This window comes from Emydura macquarii, unplaced genomic scaffold, assembly GCF_026122565.2.
Source record: "Emydura macquarii macquarii isolate MOO-44397 ecotype Brisbane River unplaced genomic scaffold, CSIRO-AGI_Emac_v2 contig_3059, whole genome shotgun sequence".
Lineage (NCBI taxonomy): Eukaryota > Metazoa > Chordata > Testudines > Chelidae > Emydura > Emydura macquarii.
Window position 1 is genome coordinate 650,243 of NW_027133196.1, and position 22,637 is coordinate 672,879.

A 22,637-nucleotide genomic window follows, 5' to 3' on the forward strand; every position below is an offset into this window, starting at 1 on the left:
GAATAACCCCTCACCCTTTGCCTGGTCTATTCAAACTGTGAGGTCTTTCAGGCAGGGACTGTCTCTCACTCCAAGCGTGTACAGCGCCTAGCGCAACGGGGCCTCATTATCATTTGAGTCCTCCAGCCACTACCGGAATACCCCTAATAACCAGTGCACTTGGGCAGCTGGACTTTCTCTTTTCATCCAAGAGCTGGTGGGGCCAGGTTGCCAAGTGCTCAGAACCCACCACTGGAGCCAGATTTTCACCAGAGCCCAGGGCCCAACGTGCACCCAGAGGGCCGAGCTCTTCTGAAAAACTGCCCCGCCCGGGCCTCCAGTGAGCTATTCCATCTCAGAGTCACTGCAGGGAAGGGGGGAGGCAGGGAGGGATGCAGCCTCCCCCCTCACCCCCCCCCCCACACACACTCAAAAAAAGGGTAGTTGGATTTTATATTGTTTAAAAACCCAGCCACTGAAAGAATGATGATTCCCCTGCCCCGCTTGGTAATGAATTCAGAGAGCCCAGGCAGCCCATGCAATTCAAACAGCATCACCGGAGTCCACTCACCACATTCCTGTTCAGAGACCCCGAGCACCTTAACAAAGGGACTAGGGGAGACCCACCCCAGCTAACCCTAGCTCAGACCCAACCCAGCACAAGGGGGCCCCTCCCTGTCTGAAACTGGCACAGACCCCATTACCTGTCGTCCCCCCGGCCCCAGGGAGCTCCCAATGTGAACCCACTGCCCCCTCCAACCCCAGAGCCCTCCCCCTATTTGACTGCACCACAGACCGTTACCCCTAGACAAAGGGGAGACACTCTCTTATCTGACACCAGCTCAGGCTTTGTCAGCGATCACTTTTCATCTGGCACGGTCACAGGGTGCAGAGGAATCCTGGCTGGAGTCTCCCACCTCTGGAATATACTCCCTGCGTCCCAGAACGCTGCATGGACGCTGTCCCTGTATTTCCGCCCATGAAGCGTTAACAGGACAAAGGAAACCCAGCCAAATAACTCTTCTGGAAAGGTCACAGGGGATGAGGGAGCGATTGAGAAATCTGGCCTGGACCCTGGTGGTGCTGAAGGCCAGGCAGGCACTTTGTGTGCATGAAACCTAACCCAGCACGGAGCGGTCGCACATCCCCGCTAGGACTCCTGGGTTCTATTCCTGGCTTAGGATAGTCCACAGCGAATGGCTGCCAGGGTTGCGTGCAGATGCCGGCAGGCAGCCTGGCCGATGAGAGACTGGGAATAGCAGGAAGCTGTTGTCCTAGGTCAGCAACCTGGCCCTCACTTCTAATACGGCGGTTTTCAACCGATGGCCCATGGGGGGCCTCAGACTATGTCTGAGATTTTCCAAGGGGTGCACGCCCCCACTTGACATTTGTAGGGGTCCTCAAATGAACAAGATTGAAAACCACTGCTTTAATCATTCACTCAGGGACCGAGCGCCAGGGAAGCTGATTAGGGAGACGTGAGCAGCCCTGGACTCAAAGATTAGTGGCCTCCTGTAACCCTCGCAAAGGGAACCGCGAGCGCCCAGCTGTGTGCAGCCTGGCCTAGGCAAGGGGTGCTTGTAAAGGAGGGGCTGATTCTTGGTTAGATAGCGCAGAGGGTTGCAGCAGAGGGAGGGTGGATGCATCAGAGCCCCTGCGTTCAGAGCTGACTAACGGCCGGCCCTGCAGGAGGGCAGGCTAGCTGATTTCTGGCCCTGGAATCTGTGACCACTGAGTGAAATGAGTTCGGTGGTTTTCAGCCTAGTCCCCACTGGCTGTTTGGGTGCTAGCACTGAGGACACTGCCGCTCAGACAGATCAGAGCGCAGCTGCAGGTCACAACTGAGGGGCATCAGAGAACTGGGGGAGGGAGGAAAGAGGGCGGTGGGTGGGGACAGAGCGTGTGGGTAGTGCTGTGGAGGGGAGCTTTGCACATCCCTTACCCACATAACGCTTGGGTCTCACCATCCCGGCCAATTCCTCTCCAACATTCTCCTAGAAACTTTCAAAGAAGGGGAAACTTGGCCCGTCTGAGCAGGAGAGGAGAGGGGTGGGGACGCTTCCCAATGCCGACACTTGGTCACGTCTCCCTTCTGCTATTGCCTCTGTGTTTGCGTGGCATGCCTGTCCTGGTCTGTTAGGCCAAGGATGGATAGGATCCTGGCAGCAGGTTTGGTGACTGGAAAGAAACTTCTACACGGAGGGGCAAGCTCAGGTCAGCCCGAGAATTGCTCTGCTGGTCTCGGGCCAAGAGGGAGATTATGGCTTTGCTGACTGCAAACTGGCACAGGCCGGTGAGCTGACATAGCTGGTATCAATGTCTGGCCCCGGATGAGGGTGGGGGGAAGGATCCCACGGCCTCTGTCCTCAGCAGCACCTGCTGATGAGACACACCCACGTGCCAACACAACCTGGGAGCTCCCCGCCTGGGGGATGTGAGAAGCAATGGGCAGGCGTTGGCCATCCCTTCCTGGGGAAGGAACCCTCTCCATGCCCCTCCCTGGGGTCCGTCTCCTCGGCAGGATTCTGCCAGGAGGTTTCTCCTGCAGAGGTGGGAGTAAGATGTTCTCCAGCAGTGGGGGGTGGGAGCCAGACCCCTGGGTTCGCTTCTTGGATTTAGCGAGGGGGTTTGGGTAGTTACAGCAGGTGGGGGCGGGGGGCGTTTCTATTCCTAGATCTGCCATTGAGTTACTCTGTGACCGTGGGGACGTTATGGCTCCGAATCACGCCCTGCCTCAGTTTCCCCATCTGTAAAATGGGGATACCGATACCAACTTCCTTCCTGGGACTTATGACGCTTAGCCTCAGAAACCCTCCCTTGGTCCCACTGCTCTGTTCATTGCAGCCCAAGCCCCAAACAAGCCAGCCGCTGTGGCTTTCCCCCAGCCCAGGGAGTCTGCGTTTCCGCCGTCAGCGAGGGAGCTGTGTCCTAAAGCAGTGGCAGGGGCTCAGCCCCTCTCAGGATCAAGCCCTCGGCAGCAGCAGGGTTTCACCCGGAAAGGGAGCAGAGTGTCCCAGCAGGGCGTCCGGGCTGGCGAACCAGCTCCTTTACCACACAGTGCACATGGCAGCCGCTGGTCAGTGAGAAACACCGTGGCCCCCGAGGCGCCCGAGGCTTGCACACACCAGGATGACAAACTGGTCACGGAAATGGCCCAGAGTCCTGTGACGGCATCCTCCTCCCTGAGCCATATCCTTGGAGGAACCGCACTCCTTAAGTAGATTGAGCAGGATTACAGGCAACCTCTGGCCCCTCTCCCCCTGAGCCCTCCGGCCTTCCTCCTCCGCTGCTTTAAGTAATCGTCTCCAGGACGGTTTTACGTGGCTAATCCAGCCACCTCCATCTAACCTGCTCTGACACCCCCTGGCTGCCCTGTGCGGCCCCCCTGCGGAGCATCCCAAGCCCTGTCCCACACAACGGGGGCCTGCCCATGCCTTCCCTCCATACAGCCGGCAGGGTCACTCCCTTTCCACCAGGCTCCACTGATGAGCATGCACGCACGGCCCCCCCCCGCAGCCCTGGGGCCAGAGGTCGGACAGCCCAGAGGGAGAGTGCAGGCGAGAGGCAGAGAGAAGCCACGGTTTAAAAATAAGGCTGACCAAAGCTCTTAGCCAGGAAAGATTGGACTCTCCGCCTGGGAGGTTAGGACGTGCAGTTCCTGCGAGCTAGGATGCTGCTGAGCCAGAGCCAGAGAGGGCTCCTCAGGGCACCACTCAGGGGAGGAAGCGGCAGAGGGCGTGCTAGGGCACGGGGGGGATTTGTGGGGAGTGGCTCACGGGCAGAGAACCACAATCACCGCTTCCCCGCCTGCCAGCTCTCCCCCTCCACCCACCTGAACCCGCCCTGTGGGGTCTGCACCGCTCTGCTCCCCCTTGCTCTGCCAGCACCAACCCTCAGCCATCGATCCGAGAAAGCACCCACCCCCCCTGGCGTCTAGGCGGGAGGCTTCCTCCTCCCGCCCACATCTCCATGACCATGGGGCGGCTCCAATCCTCTCCACCTTCAGCTCCCTCCTGCAGCTGCCCACCGGCTGGCTGCTGTGACTCACACAGCAAACAAAGGGCGGCTGCACCTTCGGTTTGCTGCCTAGCGCTCCTTGCAGCAGATTGCTGGCTCCTCAGGGCAGGGACCTGGCTGTCCAGTGCCTCACCAGCACTAAGCCAGTCACTAGTGTTTCACACCCCCGCAGCACTGGGGTAAGCAACTACACAGGGTGCAGGGCCATGGAGCGCCTGGCCTCTTGTCTGATACCCAGCACAGAAGGGGAGAGGTGGAGGTAACAGACTGGAGATCCCCAAAGGAGGGAAAGGCCAGGGAAGGAGGAGAGAGGGTCCAAGGAGCTATGGGAGGAACTGAGCAAAGCGTAGACGGAGTAGGATGCCCCAGCAGTGAGCGCTACAGACGGTGGAAGTACTTTGCCCAGGAAATGGTGAGAATCCCATGGCCACAGCATCTGGAGAGACTGGACCAAGCCCCAGAGTGCAGGAAACAATCCTGCTTCAGTCTGGGGGCGGAGGAGGAAGCGGAGACGGCCCTCCTGCCCTCTCACTCTCATTGTAGGGCCAAGGCAGCACCACCAGCTAAGAGAGGGAGGGGAGACCGGGACGCAGCACAGGCCCACAGCCATTCCTGGGACACCCCTGGCTCCCGTTCGGCTGCGGACCCCAGTGCTGCACCAGCTGCCTACAAGGTGCGGGTGGGTTTAATGCAAGGGGGGAGCTGGCAGCTTGGACCAGGCTGAGCGCCTGTACCCAGCATCCAGGCCTGAAGCAGTGGCCTGAAGCAAACGGCAGCTGTGCTGAGAATCCAGCAGGGAGGCGTAGGCATCTCAGAACCAACAGACCCAGAAAACCTGGTCACCCAGGACGAAAGGCACCCCATCGGTTACCCATGTGCCCCAGAGACTGAGCTCCAAGAGGGGCAGCACTACAGGCCCCAGATCAGCACGAATTTACTTGCAGAGGATAGACAAGCCCAGGGGCCCAGTGCCCAGCACTCATGCCCAAACTCAGCACCCCCTTCTGTGTTATCCAGAACCCCTGGGGTCCTGTCCAGCCCCACATGCTGCTCCCCAGAATCCCTACCTTACCCAGCCTCATTCCACGGTCTAGGTAACCCAGACGCCCCCGGGCTGTGCTCACACACTCAGGGCCCTGATTGTTTTCTATGGCCCCATTGCTATGGGATGGGCAGAGAATCCCTCAGGCACCTGCTGGTGGGGCAAGGAGCTGGCCCCCACTCAGACCTCTGCATAGGGCCCAACAAACCCTTTTACCAAACCCTCCCTGGTAGCCTTTCCAGCAGCTCCCGCCCGGCCAGGCACCAGGTACACTTAGTTATTGCTAGCCTCGCTCGTCCTCCCAGCCAGACTTCGCTCTAGGGCCGCAGAGCCAATAGCTGCAAGGGGAAGCTAGCCCCCACGGCCCTGACCTCTACATCCACAGCCAGCAGCTCTAGCAGGATTTCTGCAGGGCTCCCTGCTCCTCAGTCCTGCTCCAAGTCTTCCTTTTCCCCCCTTGCCTCCAGCTGGCCTGCAAATGTGCAGGGAGCTCTTCGCAGAGACAGGCCAGCTGGCTGCCCTGTGAAGCAGCTACTACTGCCACCCTGTGGGATCTCACAACCACTGCAGCAAGAGACGCTCTTCCTCCTTGGACTCACACCTCCCGCTTAAGGTGCCTGCTGGGAGCAAGGGGTCTGCGCAGGGATCTGGGCAAGTTAAAAGTGTATGTACGTCCAAGAGAGGAGTACGGACAAGGCAGAGCCCAGCCCTTACCTTGTGCTCCGGATGCACCGCGCGGCTTTCCAACGGCCCCGCCATTCCCAGGCGGAGCAACTTCTGCCCAGCCAGGACTGCAGCTGGCGTCTGACGAGCAGCCCAGTCGCTGCCTTGATATGCTCCAGGATCTCACTCTCCTGTGCCTGGAAGCCAGGTGCACACAGCATCACCCAATGCCATGGGTGCTCAGAGGCCCCAGCTGTATCTATTGAGCCATGCTCCACCATCCCCCTTGCATGGTTCCTGGCAGGGGCAAGCTTGAAGTCTGCTGTGGCTGCTCTACCTTTTCCTAGCTGATCATTCCCTAGCCCACATGCCTCTAGCCCGTTCCCTCTCATTTATCTGCTCGCTAACGGAAACAGTCCTGGTCTTATCACTCTCTCCTTTTTTCTAGGCTTTTGCTCATTTATTTGGTGCACTCCCCGCCCCCAATTCCTGCTGTGGCCTTTTAAAGGCAGCGAGCACGGCTCCAGCTGAGGGTGGACCATTGCTCCCTAGAACAGCATTATATTTTCAGTACTATTTCCCGGCCCATTCCTTTTGCAGCCTAAGAGTTTGCTTGTCTGCTGGACCCTGCCTTAGCCTTCGAGCGGTTCACAGCGGCACAGGTAACAAAGCGATAAAGTTCATTTAGAACCAAGTAACGGGGATGAGCGGTTCAAGTTATTCCCTCCACTGTTTGCCTGTGCAATTGAATCCGGCAGTGGGCCCATTCACCGAGCCGGGGGGAGGGAGGGGGACCCTCTGACGCTCCCCGCTCTTGACTCATCTAAATTGTGTCATTTGCACATTTTGTCATCTCCTGGTTCATGCCCTGTTCCAGAGCACCATTATTATTTGTTTTGTAGTAAGTACCTAAAAGTCCCACTCATGAACCAGGGCCCCCTCCTGCCAGGCATTGTACATACAGAACACAGTCCTCATCCAAAAGATCTTAGGACTGCTTTAGGCACCAGTGCTAGCGGGAAATGCTGTGGCACCCCACCATTGCCTTCTACTATACTAACAACGAAGCATTTATGCCCTCTCTCTTTTCTATCCTTAGCCACTCAAGTGTAAGACAGCATTTTACCTCTCAACCCCAGGATTACTTAGCTTCCTTAGCCAGCTCTGTGAAGGACCTTGCCAAAGGCCTTTTGAAAATGCAAAGTGATGTCAGCTGGTACTCCTTTACCCACTGTTCTGTGGATATGCTATGAAGAGCACCCATAGCACATTTTCCTTCACAGAAGCTATGCTGCTTTGTAGCAATGACATCTACCGAGGACTTTTATAGTCCTCTCATCCTCGCTGGAGTAAGGATTACCAGTGTAATTCCCAGCATTAACTCTGACAACTTCACTGTTCTGGGGTGCGCTAGCTGGTTCTACTCCAGGGCCAGGATAACATTCTGTGGGAGTCATCTCACCTGAAGAGGAGCATTTGCTGCCTTAGGCACAGACTCCCACCCCTGCCCCCCCTTTCCTCAGGAGAGTGGGTTTGCTTTGACGACGTTTTAGACTAACATGTCATTCCCCAGCACATCAGCATGTCTAACCATCCCTCTGCAGAGTGCTCATTTGTGATTAGAAAGGGGGACAAAAATGCGTGTTCAGAGTGCTGGGTGTTATGCATAACTTTATCACCCCCTCGCTGCACGCTTTAGCTTAGTCGTTTGTTTTCTGTGCCTCCATTTCTCCATCTATAAAAATGGGACTGATCCTCACCTCATGGCATGGCAGGAGGAGAGAAAGCAGGTGTCTTTAAAGCATTTGAGACCCTCTACTAGAAGGCATGTGGGAAGGATAACGTATTTTTAATACAGTGGTACACACCGGTGCCCCTGTGCTGGGTGCTGTACAGCCAGGAAGGTTGGGATTTCTACAGGAGCCCAGCTCCCATTTAAAACCAAACCAAACCAATGGGAACTGGGGATTTTGCCCCCTTTGGAAATACCAGCTGTAAAGAAACAGCACCTGCCCTAAAGATTTTAGGGTTTAGGAGCCCAAGTCTGCAGTCAACACTTCTGTGCTTTGTTCTTAGTGACAATTTTTGACTCAAAAGAAACTCCCAAGAGCAGCTCATTTGACAATTTCGTGTATTTAAATATACAAAAGCTGTATCCATGAGGGTCAAACATAAAAATCAGCTGAGGGTGAAGGACACAGAGGTGGGGTTAGAGAGCAATCAGTCAGTCAGCCTGTTTTCAAGTAACAAGGATTTGAGGCAAGGCTGAGGTGGGTCTGATCCTTGAGGTGCAGTTAGGGAAGATAGGGGTGGCTACAGAAATCCACATGGGGCAGATAGGTGGCCAGCTACCAGCGCTGTGTTCTGGGTGTAAAGGCAGAGGAAGGCATGGATTTTTTGCACTTGAGGTCTTTGGTTTCATGTATCAGACAGAAAGGGAAGCTCTCACCGCACCATACATCTGCCTTTCGCTCAGGCTGGGTTGTTTAGAGGAGGTCACCCAGGCAATAACTAAGGGAACCTCTGGGCTAATGAGTATGTTGTGTACAGACGTGGATCATTCAATCCAAGGCACAGATCTCTGAAGAGGTAAGTAAGTGCTCTGCTTGGCTTAAACAGTGTGGTGGACCCGCATGAACAGAGGGACCGGAGAGGGTCATTCATTCCGTAAGGCAACTGAGAGTTACTATACAAATAAATATCCTCACCCCCCTGTGCATTTGAGACTGACGAGCAGGAGAATGTAATGCCTGGGACACAGCCCCTCTTGGGCGTGGTCCAAGCTGCTGCTCACCACAGTTCCTCACCCACACCAGCCGAGTGTGCCAAGCGAGAGAGAGAAAGCAAATCATCACTACCACCCAGGGCACTCAGACACAACGGGCAGGGCAGTGGTGGACAGCAGAGAAACCGTAGTGAAACGAACCGTCGCTTTACAGGACCAGTGGCAGGGATGCAAGAGCCACTGCAGTGGAGGGCACAGTTGCATGGGTCAGAGGGAGGATGACAAGAAGAAGGGTCGGAGGCACTGGAGCGGGCCTGCAGCAGATCGGTGGAGGCACAGGAGGGCCTTTCCCCTTGGGACAGTCACAAGGCACGTGAAGCAGTCCAGGAGACTAGCGCCATGGTCTAAAGTGCCACTAACCCAGCTGCTGAGTAGTCATGCTGAGGCCCAACAGAACAGCAGGGGGGCGGCGGGATGTCAAGACACACACACACACACACACACACACACACACACACACACACACACACACACACACACACACACACACACACACACACACACACACACACACACACACACACACACACACACACACACACAGTGCAGCAGGCCTGGGGCTGTGCTATTTACACACAGAAGGTCGGGGAGCAGCTGCAGGTAGATTATGCATAGAGGCAGCTCCTGGGGCAGAGAGAGCTCCCGGATGTTGACAAGAAGGTACTAGGCCCTATTGGGGCAGGGGAGGGGGACAAGGTATTTACAGGGTGGTGTAAGGACCCTTTCCCCACTGGAGACGGTTGTCTCCTCTGCAAGGCACGTGGCGGGAAGTGGCAGTGGCATCATGGAGACAGGTGCCAGCCCCTCGTGTGTCAGAGAATCAAGTCAGGTTAAGACTGCTGGTGATGCACAGCTCTCGCGAGCCCACTAACTGTCCTGATCCGGCTGCACCTTCTTCCTCGCCCGGCCCCGCACCGGCCTGGACAAGCCCTGCAAAGAAGGAGAAAGGAATCAGGCCTCCTTCAATGCACTTGCCCCACCCGCAGTGCTCCATTAAGCTCCCCTCTCCCAAAGCAGCTGTGCGCCAAGCCTTCCCCCACCCAGCCAGGGTGCCCTTTAGAAGCCATCACAGCAAAATCAGAGGCTCCCTGCCTCCCCCTGCTCAAGGGCAAAGCCCTCCCCATGGGTCTCCCAGGACATCAAAGGCAGGCCACAGCCTGCCTGCATCTTCACCTCTTTGACCTGTGCTCTCTTCTTCAGGACGCGCAGGCTCTGGCTCCTGGAGAGCGGCTTGGACAGTGTGATGTCCCTGCTGCGGGGCAGAGCCTTGGGAGAGATCTGGGAGTCTGACCAGCACTCCTCTTCCTCAGTGTCACTGTCGCACCCAGGCTGGCGGCCAGCTGAGGCAGTTCTGTAACCTATTGGGTGGCGGGGGGAAGAAAGCCCAGTGCTGGATAAGCGCATGGCACAGGGGTAGGAGTGGATTCCTGCTGCGGCCCTTGGCTCATGCCCATCTCTTTAGAGACAGAGTGCCATGCTGGCAAGAGGACAGGCTTTGAACCCCCCACCCCCTCTCAATGTTCTCTTGCCACAGCTGCTAGTCATCAGACACTTGCATCTGAACCAGGCTCCCTGGCTCGCTCCCAGTTCCTCTGGCCTGCCATGAGCACAGATGTGCAATTGGTTCGTTGGAGAGCCGAAGCCAGGGAGAGAGGCAGAACTCTGGTTGCTACACTGAGCACTGGGCAGGAGAAGCCTTTCAGAGTGATCCCCTTTCCCTTCCCCAACACCCCCGTTTGTGCCAGTGTGATGTTAATAACACTCCGCTCTTATTTAGCACTTCTCATCTGTAGATCTCAAATCATTTCACAAGAGGAGGGCAGTACCGTTATCCTCATTTTACAGATAGGGAAACCGAGGCATGGTAAATTGCCCACAGTCACACAGCAGGCAGGCAGCGAACAGAACCCAGGTCTCCTGAGTGCCAGTGCAATGCTTTATCCACTAAGCCACACTGCCTCCCAGCAATAAGGCAATGCCGTCTCTCTTCTGGGCTTCACTTTTTGCTCTTCTCTAGCACCTTCCCTCAGAGCAACACAGAGTGCTTTACCAACACCAATTAACCTGGTAAGCCATGTTACAGGTGGGGAAACTGAGGCTGGCAGACACCAGGAGCGACTCACCCAGCACCATGATGCCAGGAATAAAACCCTGTATTCCCAACTCCCAGACCTCAGCCAGAGCCATCGGTCCTTCCTCTGCCCACCGGCCCTGCTCCCGCACCCAGAACGTGCAGCAAGCACGTTTTAGGAGGGAGCTGGTATGCCCCCTTCCAGCCAGCTGCATTGCTGCACCATCCTGACCAGCTCCAGGATTCAGCACAGCCCAGCCCAGCCCAAATCCTGTGCACCAGGTCCATCTCCCCCAAGACTTTCTAAGTCGCACCTTCCCTCTCTCTCCAGTTTAGCAGAGATGCTCGGAGTCAGACTCCCGCCCTGGCATTAGCGGCGTTACTCCAGGAGGGGAGTTTGGCCCCTTTGGCTCATGCCTGAACACGTCCTCTGCCCAGTCTCCTCCCCAGCAAGAGTTCATCCTTCTCCCCTTCACTAAAGAAGGCACCACAAACCCACCCTGCCTCCTCCTCCAAGTGTGGAGCAGCTCTCCTCCCGCCCAACCATGCCCCCCCGTCAGCCTTTGGAGGTGAAGCCTTGGAGAGGGGTGAGGTCCAGATCCTCGGGAGAGTCCTAGGCACCCCCCATCTCTCAGTGGCCAGGGAAGTCTCCCCAGCCCAGCCCTGGACCGGAAGGAGCTAGCCAGCACCCAGTGGGTTCTGGGTTCCAGAGAGAACCAAGCTGTGCTTCACTTAGAGCTTTTACAAAGCCTAGATCCCCAGGTCTTAGTCCCCTCCTCTTCCACCTCTCACCTATCGGCCGCCTCCTCGCCTCCTGCTCCTCCAGGTACAACGGATCTTCGTAGTGCACGGGGGAGTCGTCAGGGATGGAGCGCAGGTCCTGCATGCTGAAGCTGCGAAGACGGCCAGCCAGGGCTCCCTGACTCTGCCAGGCAAACAGGATGAGGGGGACGATGAGAGACTGGCCAGGGACACCTCGTGCCAAAGCTACATACTAGGTTGCAGTGGCAGCTCAGGGCACCTAGATCTGTTGCAGCATCTCAACACCCAGGTGAAGAGGGGCTGGGCTTAGTCACAGCAGTCAGGACACTCCGGCAGAGGATGGAGGCTCTGGGGAAGCGTCATGCAGAGTACGGCCCCTTGCGGGCAGACATCTGGGAAAAGACCATAACCCCAGTGGGTTCTTTGGGGGAGGGTGGGAAGGAGTTCACCTTGCTGAACAGGGGTCAGGTTGACATTTACCATGTAAACACAGGCACTCAAGTGGCACATCTCACCTAGAGATGTCAAAAACGCTTTACCAGGTGGGTCCCCGATGGGCAGATGGGACCTAGGCACAGAGGAGAGGGAACTTGCAGCAAGTCAGGAACAGAACCCAGTCCTGGGTAGCCCCTTGGCTGCACTGCTTGTGTCAAAACACAGCCACGAGTTCCTGGGCGGCCAGGTATGATTATTTCCTCTGATTTTCCCTTGATAGGAGGCTGCTAAGCGGGTTGTTGCTTGCCTCTGACACTTGGGGGAAAGGTTATGGGAGAGCACAGTGGAATCCTGCTTAACAAGCACCCAGGCCAAACAGGAAAGACAGGCAGAGCTGCACCTGGTCCAAGGAAAGAGGCAGCATTACCTCTAGAAGGGTGGAAGCAGTGAGTTTCTGGCAAGACTGGTGGCGTTAAAGGGAACCACAAAGTCGCTTAGAGTAGCTCGGGCGAGCATCTGGAATGCTAGGGCTGTGCGCTGCCAGGGTGTGTGGGTGCCAGCCAACCACCCCATCCACATCCCAGCACCGTCTCTCTCAATGGCATCTGTCAGCTCTGCTGGTTTCTACCAGGCCCTTGCTAGGAGGCTTCATGGCCACAAAAGCCTCCAGGCAGCCTCCCAAGCCACTGAGGGAGAAGCAGGTACCTTGGCCGCAGCTTGGACGGCAGCCGTGGCTGCGATGTTGAGGCTCTTCTTGCCGAAGTTCACCATGGTCTCGTAGCCGCGCTCCTTGGCCTGGATGATGTACTGGTCGATTTCCTTCAGAGATATGGCACAGTGAGCATTCCCATTCCCAGCATCCAGCCCAGGCCAGGCCCCATCTTACTAAAGAAGGAGTGCCTTGGAGCAGGTTAACAAAGGAACCAGGAACCCCACGCAGCTCTCCCAGCAGAAAATACTGAGCCAATGCCCGCCTGGCCTTGGGAGCCCTCTGTCCCTGATGGGCAGCAGATTAAATCCAACTGCAGAGCTGCCCTCTTCCAGCTGGGATCTCCCTCCCCCCAAAACAAACACACACACACACACACACACACACACACACACACTTCTTTCTTTGGGAGGAATTATTGGCCATGTCTTCCGCTCGTGCGGACCTGGCTCCTTCTGATGTGGGCGACAGAGGTGTAGAGAGTCCATACAACTATACGTCTGCACACAACTCTGTTACTGCTTCCCCCACCACACCCCCCATTGCTAGGGGATGTTCAGGATTCAGTTCAGGGTTAAGGCAAGGGCTCTAAAGCCTCCTGGGAAGCTGAATAAAAGCCACAGATTCTCCTCCCATCAAGGAGCCAACCAGGACCAGATCTAAAGACTGAGGAGCATGGGCACATCTGTATGTGGGGAGCCAAGGACTGGAACAACAGGCAGTGCTACAGGGAAGGACTGAGGGGCAAGAGCAGAGGTTTTAGATCAAGATCAAATGTCTTTCTTTAAAAAAAAGTTCTAGCTCAACCACAAGCTCTGGGCTGGCTATAGGAAGCCCTGGGGGAGGTTTTCTGGCCTGTGCGATGCAGGAGATCAGAATGGTCCCTTCTGGCTTTTAAAATCTATGACTTAGCTGGGGCTTGAATTGTAGTGATGAGAGGGGTGCCAGTCAGGATTGAGGGGTGCTGGGAGAACTGGGTGCAGAAAGGTTGCACAGCACCTGCCTCCATTCTGATCAACGTGGCCAGCCAGCGCTATGCCTTGAGTGTACCCCAGGGAGGGACGGTGACTTTCCAGAACCCCAGAAGCAAGGGGACAGTGGGCAGATGAGCAGCCCATTACCTTCTCTCTATGAGACAGTGTGGGGTGCACGAACTTCCGATAGAGCAGGCTGGCCCCCTTGGTGTATGGGGAGAGGAGCCACACGACAAACGCCATCTTGATCTCATAGTAGAAGGGAAACCTGCCAGATCGAGAATGCAGCAGTGAGGGGGTACCTGAGGCCCCCAGAGCCTGACCCATCATACCTCTGCTCGTCACCCTCCTGGCAAGATGGCTCAGTGCGGAGCAGCTGTGCCACTGCAATCCCCAATGCTCTGCCACCAAGAGGGGAGCTGGGGAATCCTGGGGAGCTTTCTGCTTCTGGACTGAAAGGATGGCTGCTCCCACCCCCACTCTGCAATCAGGCCCAGGGAGCCCCCCAATGGGCATCACATGGAGTGGGCGTGAAGGGAGAGAGAGTTTATCAATTCCACGCATGTTAATGCAGGATAGAGGGGATCAGCAGCCCACAGGTCAGGCGGCAAAAGAGTGTGCCAACACGACAGCTGAGACACTGCAACATGTGAAGGTAGGAGACCTGGCTGATGGCTGGACAACTGGGATGGTGTGGACGGGGTTGTTCCTTCCCTTCGCCTTGGCATGGGGTAGTGGATCTGCTCTCCTTCAGGGGCACGTGCAGACTCTGTAGGGCCATGTCCCAGGACAGCAACTAGGATATGGGGTGTGGGCAGACAAGTAGTTGTGGGTCAGAGACAGGCCATAAACCCAGCCCAACTCCCTACAGTGGCTAGCTAGGCTCAGACGCACACTAAGTGACACCACTCTAAAGCATCAGACCCCTGGACAGGATACAGCCCTGCAGCAGGCTCCATGCAGTCCAGAAGGCCTCCTGCAGGGCTGGCTGTGAAGCCACCAGTGCCCACCAGGAGAGGGCCCTCCAGGCTGGTGCCTTACCAGGAAATGAACGTATCCGTGAAGGTCTCTGTAGCCATGAAGAGGGCAAACACAATCCAGTACATCATCCAGCGGACCTGCAGGGATGGGGTGGGGGGCAGGTTAGCCAGCATGGACCGAGACAGCCTTCCCCCTGCACAGACCTATGCCAGCTAGCAGGGCTCAGAGTCAGCAGAGCAGGGCAGGGAGGGGCTGCCATGCCAGCCCAGCAGTAGCCCCACCTGCCCCTCACAAAGGGGGTAGGGTGCTTTGCCTGCTATTAACCCTCAGGTCCAAGTCCCCAGACCCTGCTTCTAGAGGGGGCACAGCTTTTACAGCAGAATCACATACTGGCTCTTGAGTTTAGGGCCAAAGGAATTTAATCCCTTCGGAAATAACATCCCTGGCACTTTACATACACGTGTTCATCCTCGCCGCCCCGCAGGGTAAGCACGGGTCACAGTCCCCATGGCACAGATGGGAGACAGACAGGCTGACAGAGGGGCCCTGCCAGAGTGGGAATTAGAGCCCAGGCACTCAGCTTCTCCACACCCAAACCTGTTCCCAGTAAACCGATCCTGCACCGCCACCACTGCCCTCCTGTGCCCAGCTACAGACGGCCGGGGAAATCAGCCCTGCTGCTTCCACCTCTGGCTCAACACCCCCCTTTGAGGTAATCTGCCTCTCTGGTCTCTTCCCTAGCCCCCTTGCCCAGAGTCTCCTCCCCACCAGGTCCCCCGTGCCTGGACACAATCACTCAGTGGCCTCCCCAGAGCAAACTCCCCACTCCTCATACTCACGTATTCCCGGATGTTCTTGGTTTTCACTGCCTTGTAGGAGGCATAGGCCGGATAGAGCATCCCGAACACCAGCCTGTAACGGAGAGGGAGTGTGAGACAGGCCGGCCACCAATAGTACAGCAGCGCCAGCAGAGAGAAGCAGCACTGCCTGACTCTGCTCAGCAGCTTTGCCTTCACCGTCTCCAGCACCATGCTTCCCCAGCACCTCTCCCGCTACCGAGGGAACGTTGCTCCTCTCTCTCTGGAGTGGCAGGGAGAGGAGATAGGGCGGCAGCCGACTAGCAGCAAGAGAGATGCAAGGGGAGTGATTCGTGGTGGTACCAGGAGAGCAAAGGAAGGTAGAGCTTGTATCCAGGCCAGCTCCTTGCAACACTGTCACCCTCCCAAGCATCCCAGGCAGGCAGAGCGCCTGAACTCTGTGACAGATACCATCCAAGCCAGTAATTAGCCAGAGCTGCAGAGCCTGCAGGTGATCCTGAGAGCTGCACCCACTTTCCAGCAGGCAACTGGGAGAGGCTCAGCTACTAGCACTGACGAGTCAGGCTCCTCCACCACCCATTCCTGCCAATGCTCACTTGGCCCAGATGCAGCAGCCCTCCCCAGGTCATCCCGTTTCAGACACGTCACAGCAGGACGAACGGTGCCAAAATGCCAAGAGGAGAGGAGACCTCAGGTAAATCCAGCATGTCAGGCAACTGCGCAGGCCAGGGCTGCGGCTGTTCAGGATTTAAATGCCTTTCCGAGTGGGTGGCAAGTTGTTCCATAACATGGTGTCATCTCTGCCACCCTTCTCCCAGGATCTCCCTGCCCCCTCCAATCACCCTTTAACAGGGCCTTTGATTTCAGGTCCTATCCCCACCCACCCCCACAACCCCCTTCAGTTTGGAGGCTGGAGCAGGAAGTGTCTCAGCCTCACCCACCCTGTGGGATGTAGGGCTGTGCTCTGGACTGCATTCCCCTCCCCGCTGTCAGTCTGATTGACGGCATCTGCGAGCACACACCTGGAGCATGGCTATTAACTTGTCTGGGCTGCCACACCAGCTCCTGCTTACACAATCCAAACCAGTCCGACCGGCTGTTACTACATCACAGTATGGCATCAGGCTGCACTTCCTCACTGGAGCCGGTTACCAACATGTTCCCAGGTGCTGATCGAGCCAGCCCGTGAAGCATGGCACAGCCTGCCCATAGGACCCCAGGCCTGCAGATGCATCTCAGCCTGCCAGACATGCTGAAGTGGAGAGGGGCATGGGATAGCCGGGCACAGGGAGAGATGGGGAGCAGGGAGATGATGGGCTTCTGTAATGCATCCTCAATGAGCTAAGCTAGGGCAACAGTGAGCAACGGCAGCATCTGAGGGACAGGGCAGCATGAATCAGCCTGAGAGAACAGCACCAGCCAGCCCCCTACAGTACCTGCACTTTTTATGTCTCGTTCAGGTGAGTTCCCCCCCCATTTTTAAAAAACAACACATGGAGCTGGGGTTCAGGATGACATCTATCACATTCCTGCCACCACCAGCCAAACCCCCTGCAACCTCTTCCAAGCCACCACGAAGGCCAGAGATTGCCCCGTACAATCAGCAGTCATGTGCAACCCCCCAGGTTAGCCCAACAGCTGAGGGGCAGCTGCCTGGGCACCTCCATCATTCCCATGCAGCCCATCCCAGCTCCTCTTGGGGAATGCCACTGGCATGTCTGCTGCTGCATCGCCCAGATGGCACCGGAGTCACAGGGTGGGGTGGCTGAATTTAGCTTGACTCTTCTATCTGGAGAGCCAGAGATAGCAACGGAAGGACTGGCAGCAGGATGGGTTACTATGGGGCTCTGAAGATTTGAAGAGCCATAAACGTTGATTTTTGAGATGTGTCGGGGGACCAGGATTCCAGGTGTGACAGGCTCAGAGGAGTCCGGTCTGAAGTACATGGCAAACGCTGCCTTTCTGGGCAGGTGCTAACCATTCACCTCTAGATCTCACAGTACTTTAACGAACTAGATCAGTATCGTTTACCTCCCCCTGCCCCAATTGTATAGATGGGGAAGCTAAGGCACAGGGAGGTAAAGTCATTTGCTCAAGGTCATCCAGCAGGCCAGTGGCCAAACTGGGAACAGAACCCAAGTCTTCTGGGTTGTAAGCCCAGAGCTCTGCCCACTAGCCGATGCTGACCCCACACTAGCAGAAGGACCTATGAGCCCCAAGCCTGATCTGCTTTGCCAGCCTAAGCCCATGCACACACCCACTTTGCTAGCCCCCCCAGAACACAGTGCTACCCTTCTTCACACCATTCCATCAGGATGGATGTGCATAGCTCTGAGAAGCTCAGCCACCAGTCTCTTCCAGCTCCTGGCCGGACAAGAGCCCTTTGCCTACACCACTCCAGTAACCAAACAAATACAGGCTGTATCCCAGCTTTGCTGTAACCTTTTCTCTTTCCTACCCTGGCCCCACATGATCACATTTGAGAACCTGGCTTCAGCCCTGGGAGAAGTCGAGGCCAGGAGGTTGCCCACACTGGCAAGACAGACATGTTACAACACAGGTCAGCTACAGCCCTGTTTAAACATGTTTCTTCCTGCAGCTTATCCAGGGCTGGAGGCCAGCTGGTCCACACACGCCTGGCATCAGGACCTGATTGCCACCACATCACATATGACAGAGAGATGGGGAGGCCTACCCAGCCTCACTTTGGAAAGTCACATGAGGACAAGCAATACGGTTATCAGACATGGCCCAGCACTCCCCACTCAGTCAATCCCAGATGTGTTGCACAACGAGGCATGTCACTAACAGAGGACCCAAATCCATCAGCAATGGCTCTTCAGGAAGGCCACTCTTCTCTCTCCACCCCCCAAAAAGTGTTCTGCAAACACTACAGCCTCCCTCACCTTACAGGGCAAACTCAGTGCTACATCCCTCTGTTGTCCGTCCTCACAGACTCCCCAGCCCACAGCGCCCAGGTTACACATTAACACACAACCAGCACAACATGGCAGAAAGTAGCAGAGCAAAATCAGGCAGCTTTCCCCAAAGCTCGGGAAACTGCAGCTCCACATCTAGCGTCTTGGTGGAGCCCACACCATTCCAAACACAAGGCAGCATCCTCTAGGTGCCCAAGAGCCAATGCATGGTTTGCTGCAGGCAAGTTCTTCTCAGGGTCACTATTGTCACCTACACAAAAGTTCATAGCCATGGATGTGACTGCACCAGCGCAAACCCCCGGCACAACATCTCCACGGGAGTAAGCCCTGGTGGAGCTACACTGGTGGCTAAAATTCACCAGTGCAGACAAGGTCCCAGCTGCATTTTCCAACTCCTGCCATAGTGAGTGTTTCAGCAGCTCCCCTAGCACGCCTCATCCCTTTAATCATTGACTCAGACACATCCCTTTAATCATTGACTCAGACACACCAGCCCGTGAGTGCATCCTGAAGCCCGTAACCTGTGGCCTCTGGAGCCCTGACAAGAGGCTGGCACGTGACCCAGTTTGTGTAGTCTGTGACAGGAGATCACTTACCAGATGGGAAATTACCTGACTGATCCATGACATCCTGCCACACACACACTTAAGCATGTAAGGCTTTTGCTAGTCAGAAGATTACAGGGGTAATGCTACATAACTGATGGCTGCTAAAGAACACTCCATTACTAACGAGATTCCTACCAGATTAGCTGGCACATCTGCCCAAATGCCAGGAGCCCAGCCCGATGGGCACTATGTTGAATGCCACAGCAAAGAAAGACACTTGCTCTTATTTTAGAAAGCAATGCCATATAAACAGCAGTCACCCAAAAGCAATGGCTATTTCACACTAGGGTAGGGGAAACCATACATTACAGGGGCTGGGTAGATCAGCTTGGCACCTTTCACCTCTAATGCTACCAGAAGGCAGACTCCACTGATTTACTAAATATTAGCTCCTGGAGTTAAGCCAGTCAGAATAGACTTCACCAAAAAGGTCAGTTTTTGTAAATACTTGTCCCTGTTTCAGCATCTGACCTTGGGGTGATTGATATGAAGTAGCATTAGAAGAACTGGATTTGCTCTCGGCATTTGAGATGAGTTTGGTACCACATCCTCCTTCCCCCCCTCCAACAGACATTGTGTTGAACACGTGTTTTAACTATTACTCCTGCTGTTGAATAAGTGTTCTTTTCAATAAAGAATTCTAGAACTCACTCTGCATCAGCCTTGAAACGGATTTCCAACAGCAGAGTCTGTGCTTCCAGTCCCACTTGGCATCAGTTATTTGTATAAACATAGCCTCAGTAGAGAGCCAGCTGAGACTGGAGCCCCATTGGGCAAGGGGCTGTACACACATACAGTGACAGTGTACCATCTACACAGACAGGGTAGCCACAAGGTGGGAGAGGAAACGGAGGCAGAGAGAGGGAAAGTGACTTGCCCAAGGTCACCCAACAGCTCAGTAGCAGAAGCAGAAATAGCAGCCAGGTCGGAGTCCCAAGAACTGTCAACTCAGAAGCCATTTCAAAGGGGCTCAGGATCCAAGGGGCATGGATAGCCGCCAGCGGAGTGATGGAGGGAGACTGATCCTACTGGGAATGCAGGACAGTCCCTGTCTGCAGGCAGCAAGTTCCACATGCCAGCTGAAGAGCACAGGCTGTCCCGTGGGCAGCCCTCAAACCAAACCGCCTTCTCTATAACACAGCTTATTTCAAGCCCAGCCCAGAGGCAGAGGAAAGGTAAGCGAAGCATCCTGAAGGGAGACAGACAGAAGTCAGAGGTGGCCAGCAGGGTGGGATGCCAGCTGGCCTCCAGCATCAGGTTCTGCTCAGCCCATCCTCCTTCCCAGGCACCTGCACTGCACCGCACCGCACTCCGGGCGGGCGGGCGAGCGGACCGGGAGCGCTCCGGACACAGCTGCAGGCGGCAGCCAGCCAGTCCCGGCTACCGGGAAGCATGGCCTAGACCTACAGCAGAGCCGGGGCGACAGGAGCCCCGCAGGAAGTCAAGAGACCCCCACGGCTGCTAGCAATCAATGGAGGGGGTCTGCCCCCGTCTCTGCCAGGGAGCCCCCCAAATCCCACCCTGCCCCCGTCTCTGCCAGGGAGCCCCCCAAATCCCACCCTGCCCCCGTCTCTGCTAGATTCCCCCCCCGTTGCCGGGACATCCCGGCCGCGCCCGCCCCGGCAGTCCTGCGAAGGCCCCTGCCACCCGGCCTTGCTTTACCCGCCCCAGAAACGCAGCCTGGCGGCAAGAGAGCCGCCCGGCCCGGGCCAAGGCAGAAGACAGCCGCCGATCCCCCCGCCCCGGCCCGGCCCCTACTCACACCACCGCCCGGCAGATGATCCAGGAGACCATGGCGCGTCAGCCAGGGGGCCGGCGGCTGGCGGGCCGAGGGCTGCGCGGGGAACGGGGTGCCGGGGGGCGGCGGGCTGCCCTGCTCTGCTGCTGCTGCCCTGCTCTGCTGCCGCGGCCAGCTTCCCGCGGGGGGCGGAGAGGGGCTGTGCCCTGCGGGGCCTGCGGCTGACTGGCGCCTGGGCCGGGCTAGCTGCTCGCTGGGCCCGGCATGCCCGCCTCCCTTGTCCGGGCTGGGCTGGGCTCGGGCTGCTCCCCGCGGCAGGAAGAGGTGTGGGGGGCTGAGCGAGCGCCCCAGCGGCAGCAGGCGCTATCCGGCTCCCTCCCGCCGCTGCTGCTGCTGCTGCTGCGTGCGGGCGAGTGCAGCCAACGCTTGAATGTTGCAGGGCGCGCGCGCAGCCGCCACCACCCCACCCCGGGCAGGGCAGGGCTGCGCGCACGCGCACTAACGCTGGCCGCGAGCCGGCATTTAAAACCCACCCGCCTCGCCGCCAACGGCCGCTCCTTAAAAGGGGTGGGGGGGGCCCGCTCTTAAAAGGGCCATGGACGGTCGCCCCCTCCCAGCCCCGTGTGTGCAGGGGAGAGGGTGGGGACCACTCCTTCCTTCTTTCCCGCCGCAGCGCCCCCCAGCGGGCGGCTTCTGCTGACTGGCTCACGTGGGGTCCCCTGTGTTTTAAATAAATTATATATAAAAAATTTTTTTTCAAAAAGAAAACATAGTAGAAGACAAAAAAACATATAAGCCCCCCTCCCCCTCCAGCCGTATCTGCAGCACCCATGGGTGCTGCGGGGGGGGCCCTGCCTGTCAGATCCGGGTGCACACTCCAAAACCGGTGGCGGGGGGAGGACCCCAAACCACAGGCTGCTTTTGCCAAGGTTGGCCTGGGTTGGCCACTCTCACGGGGCAGAAAAGGCCCACACCGCAATCCAAGGAGCCACCCGCCTCTCCTGCACCAGAGCCCTTCGACTCCTAGCAGCGCCAGCAGCAGCCTTCTCCCCCAAACCATGAGATTTTGAAACAAGCGTACATTTGGGTTCCTCCGTTGAGCAGTAAGGGTGCTGTTGCATCACATATGCCCGCTTTCCTCCCAAACCATAAAGGCTAAACATTTACCTTAAAAAAAAAAAAATTAAAGCTAGAGTTTTCAGGTAACCACATGAATCCTGGAGCTTTAAGAAAACACCAAATATCACAAGACTAGCATTAAAATCACCTCCCGGTGACAGAGAATTCACCCCAGATACCAGCACATGTAACCAGGACCCCGACTTTCAGAAGCCCTCCTTCAGCAAAGCACTTACATAAATGCTTAACAACTTTAACTTTAACAACTGGCTTCAGTGGGACTTAGGAATGTGCTTAAATGTGAGCATTGGCTTAAAGGCTTTGCTGAATGGGGGCCTGAGATTTCACTGAGTTGTGGCTTTAAGAATGATGTGGTTGCTGCCAGGCAACAACTGCCAATTTGTAAAAAGCAGAGGTAGTTTTGTCCAGTAGCCAGAGCAGGGCAGTGAGAGTCAGGTGATCCAGGTTGCAACCCCAGCTCTGGCACCCCCTTCCCATGCCACCTCATTTCACTGCTTTATGCCTCAGTTTTCCCACTGGTAAAATGCTGAAGCTATTTACCTACCCTCCCTGTGTTGAGTGGCTTAATGCATTCATACCTGGGAAGTCCTTGGTTTCCCCACAGGCTAGGACAAAAGGAGACAGTCGCAACCTTGTCCAGACTTCCCAAATGTCCATATTTTGGAGCCACAGTTTTTATCTTTTGAACAAACATCTACGATTTTTCCACGCTATTCCTCCAAAAAGTGTTCCAACTCCATTGTGTCTCTCTCCAAAGGTCCCTATTCATAGCTTCTCAAAGTTGGTAGGTACTGCATATACCAGCCTCCCCCAGCTCCATGAACAGTATCCCTGCAAGAAACAAAGATGTCTTTGTGAAAGGGTCACTCTGAACTGAACTTTAGGTCCTGTTCAGGCTCCTGTGATATTGCATAGGTGAAACTGATGAGAGAAAAAAATGAAACTGACAGTTCTACTGTACTTATCTGAGCAGTGA

At 56.3% G+C, this 22,637-nt stretch overlaps 1 protein-coding gene across 4 annotated transcripts; it reads right to left on the reverse strand.

The window, feature by feature from the left end:
- Positions 1-7,561: 7,561 nt before the first annotated feature.
- On the reverse strand, positions 7,562-22,256 carry REEP4 (receptor accessory protein 4). Of its 4 annotated transcripts, none has more exons than XM_067530280.1 (8): positions 22,240-22,256; positions 15,258-15,330; positions 14,479-14,555; positions 13,585-13,705; positions 12,460-12,573; positions 11,350-11,482; positions 9,660-9,844; positions 7,562-9,416 (listed from the first exon to the last, which is right to left on the reverse strand). In XM_067530280.1, exons 2-8 carry the CDS (start codon positions 15,315-15,317, stop codon positions 9,354-9,356), a joined length of 753 nt encoding a protein of 250 aa, XP_067386381.1. In that variant the 5' UTR covers positions 15,318-15,330; positions 22,240-22,256; the 3' UTR covers positions 7,562-9,353. The 4 variants fall into 4 exon arrangements, with proteins under 4 accessions (XP_067386381.1, XP_067386379.1, XP_067386380.1 ...); XM_067530278.1 differs by lacking the exon at positions 22,240-22,256 and adding an exon at positions 20,546-21,090; XM_067530279.1 differs by lacking the exon at positions 22,240-22,256 and adding an exon at positions 16,259-16,340.
- Between the last annotated feature and the right edge of the window lie 381 nt (positions 22,257-22,637).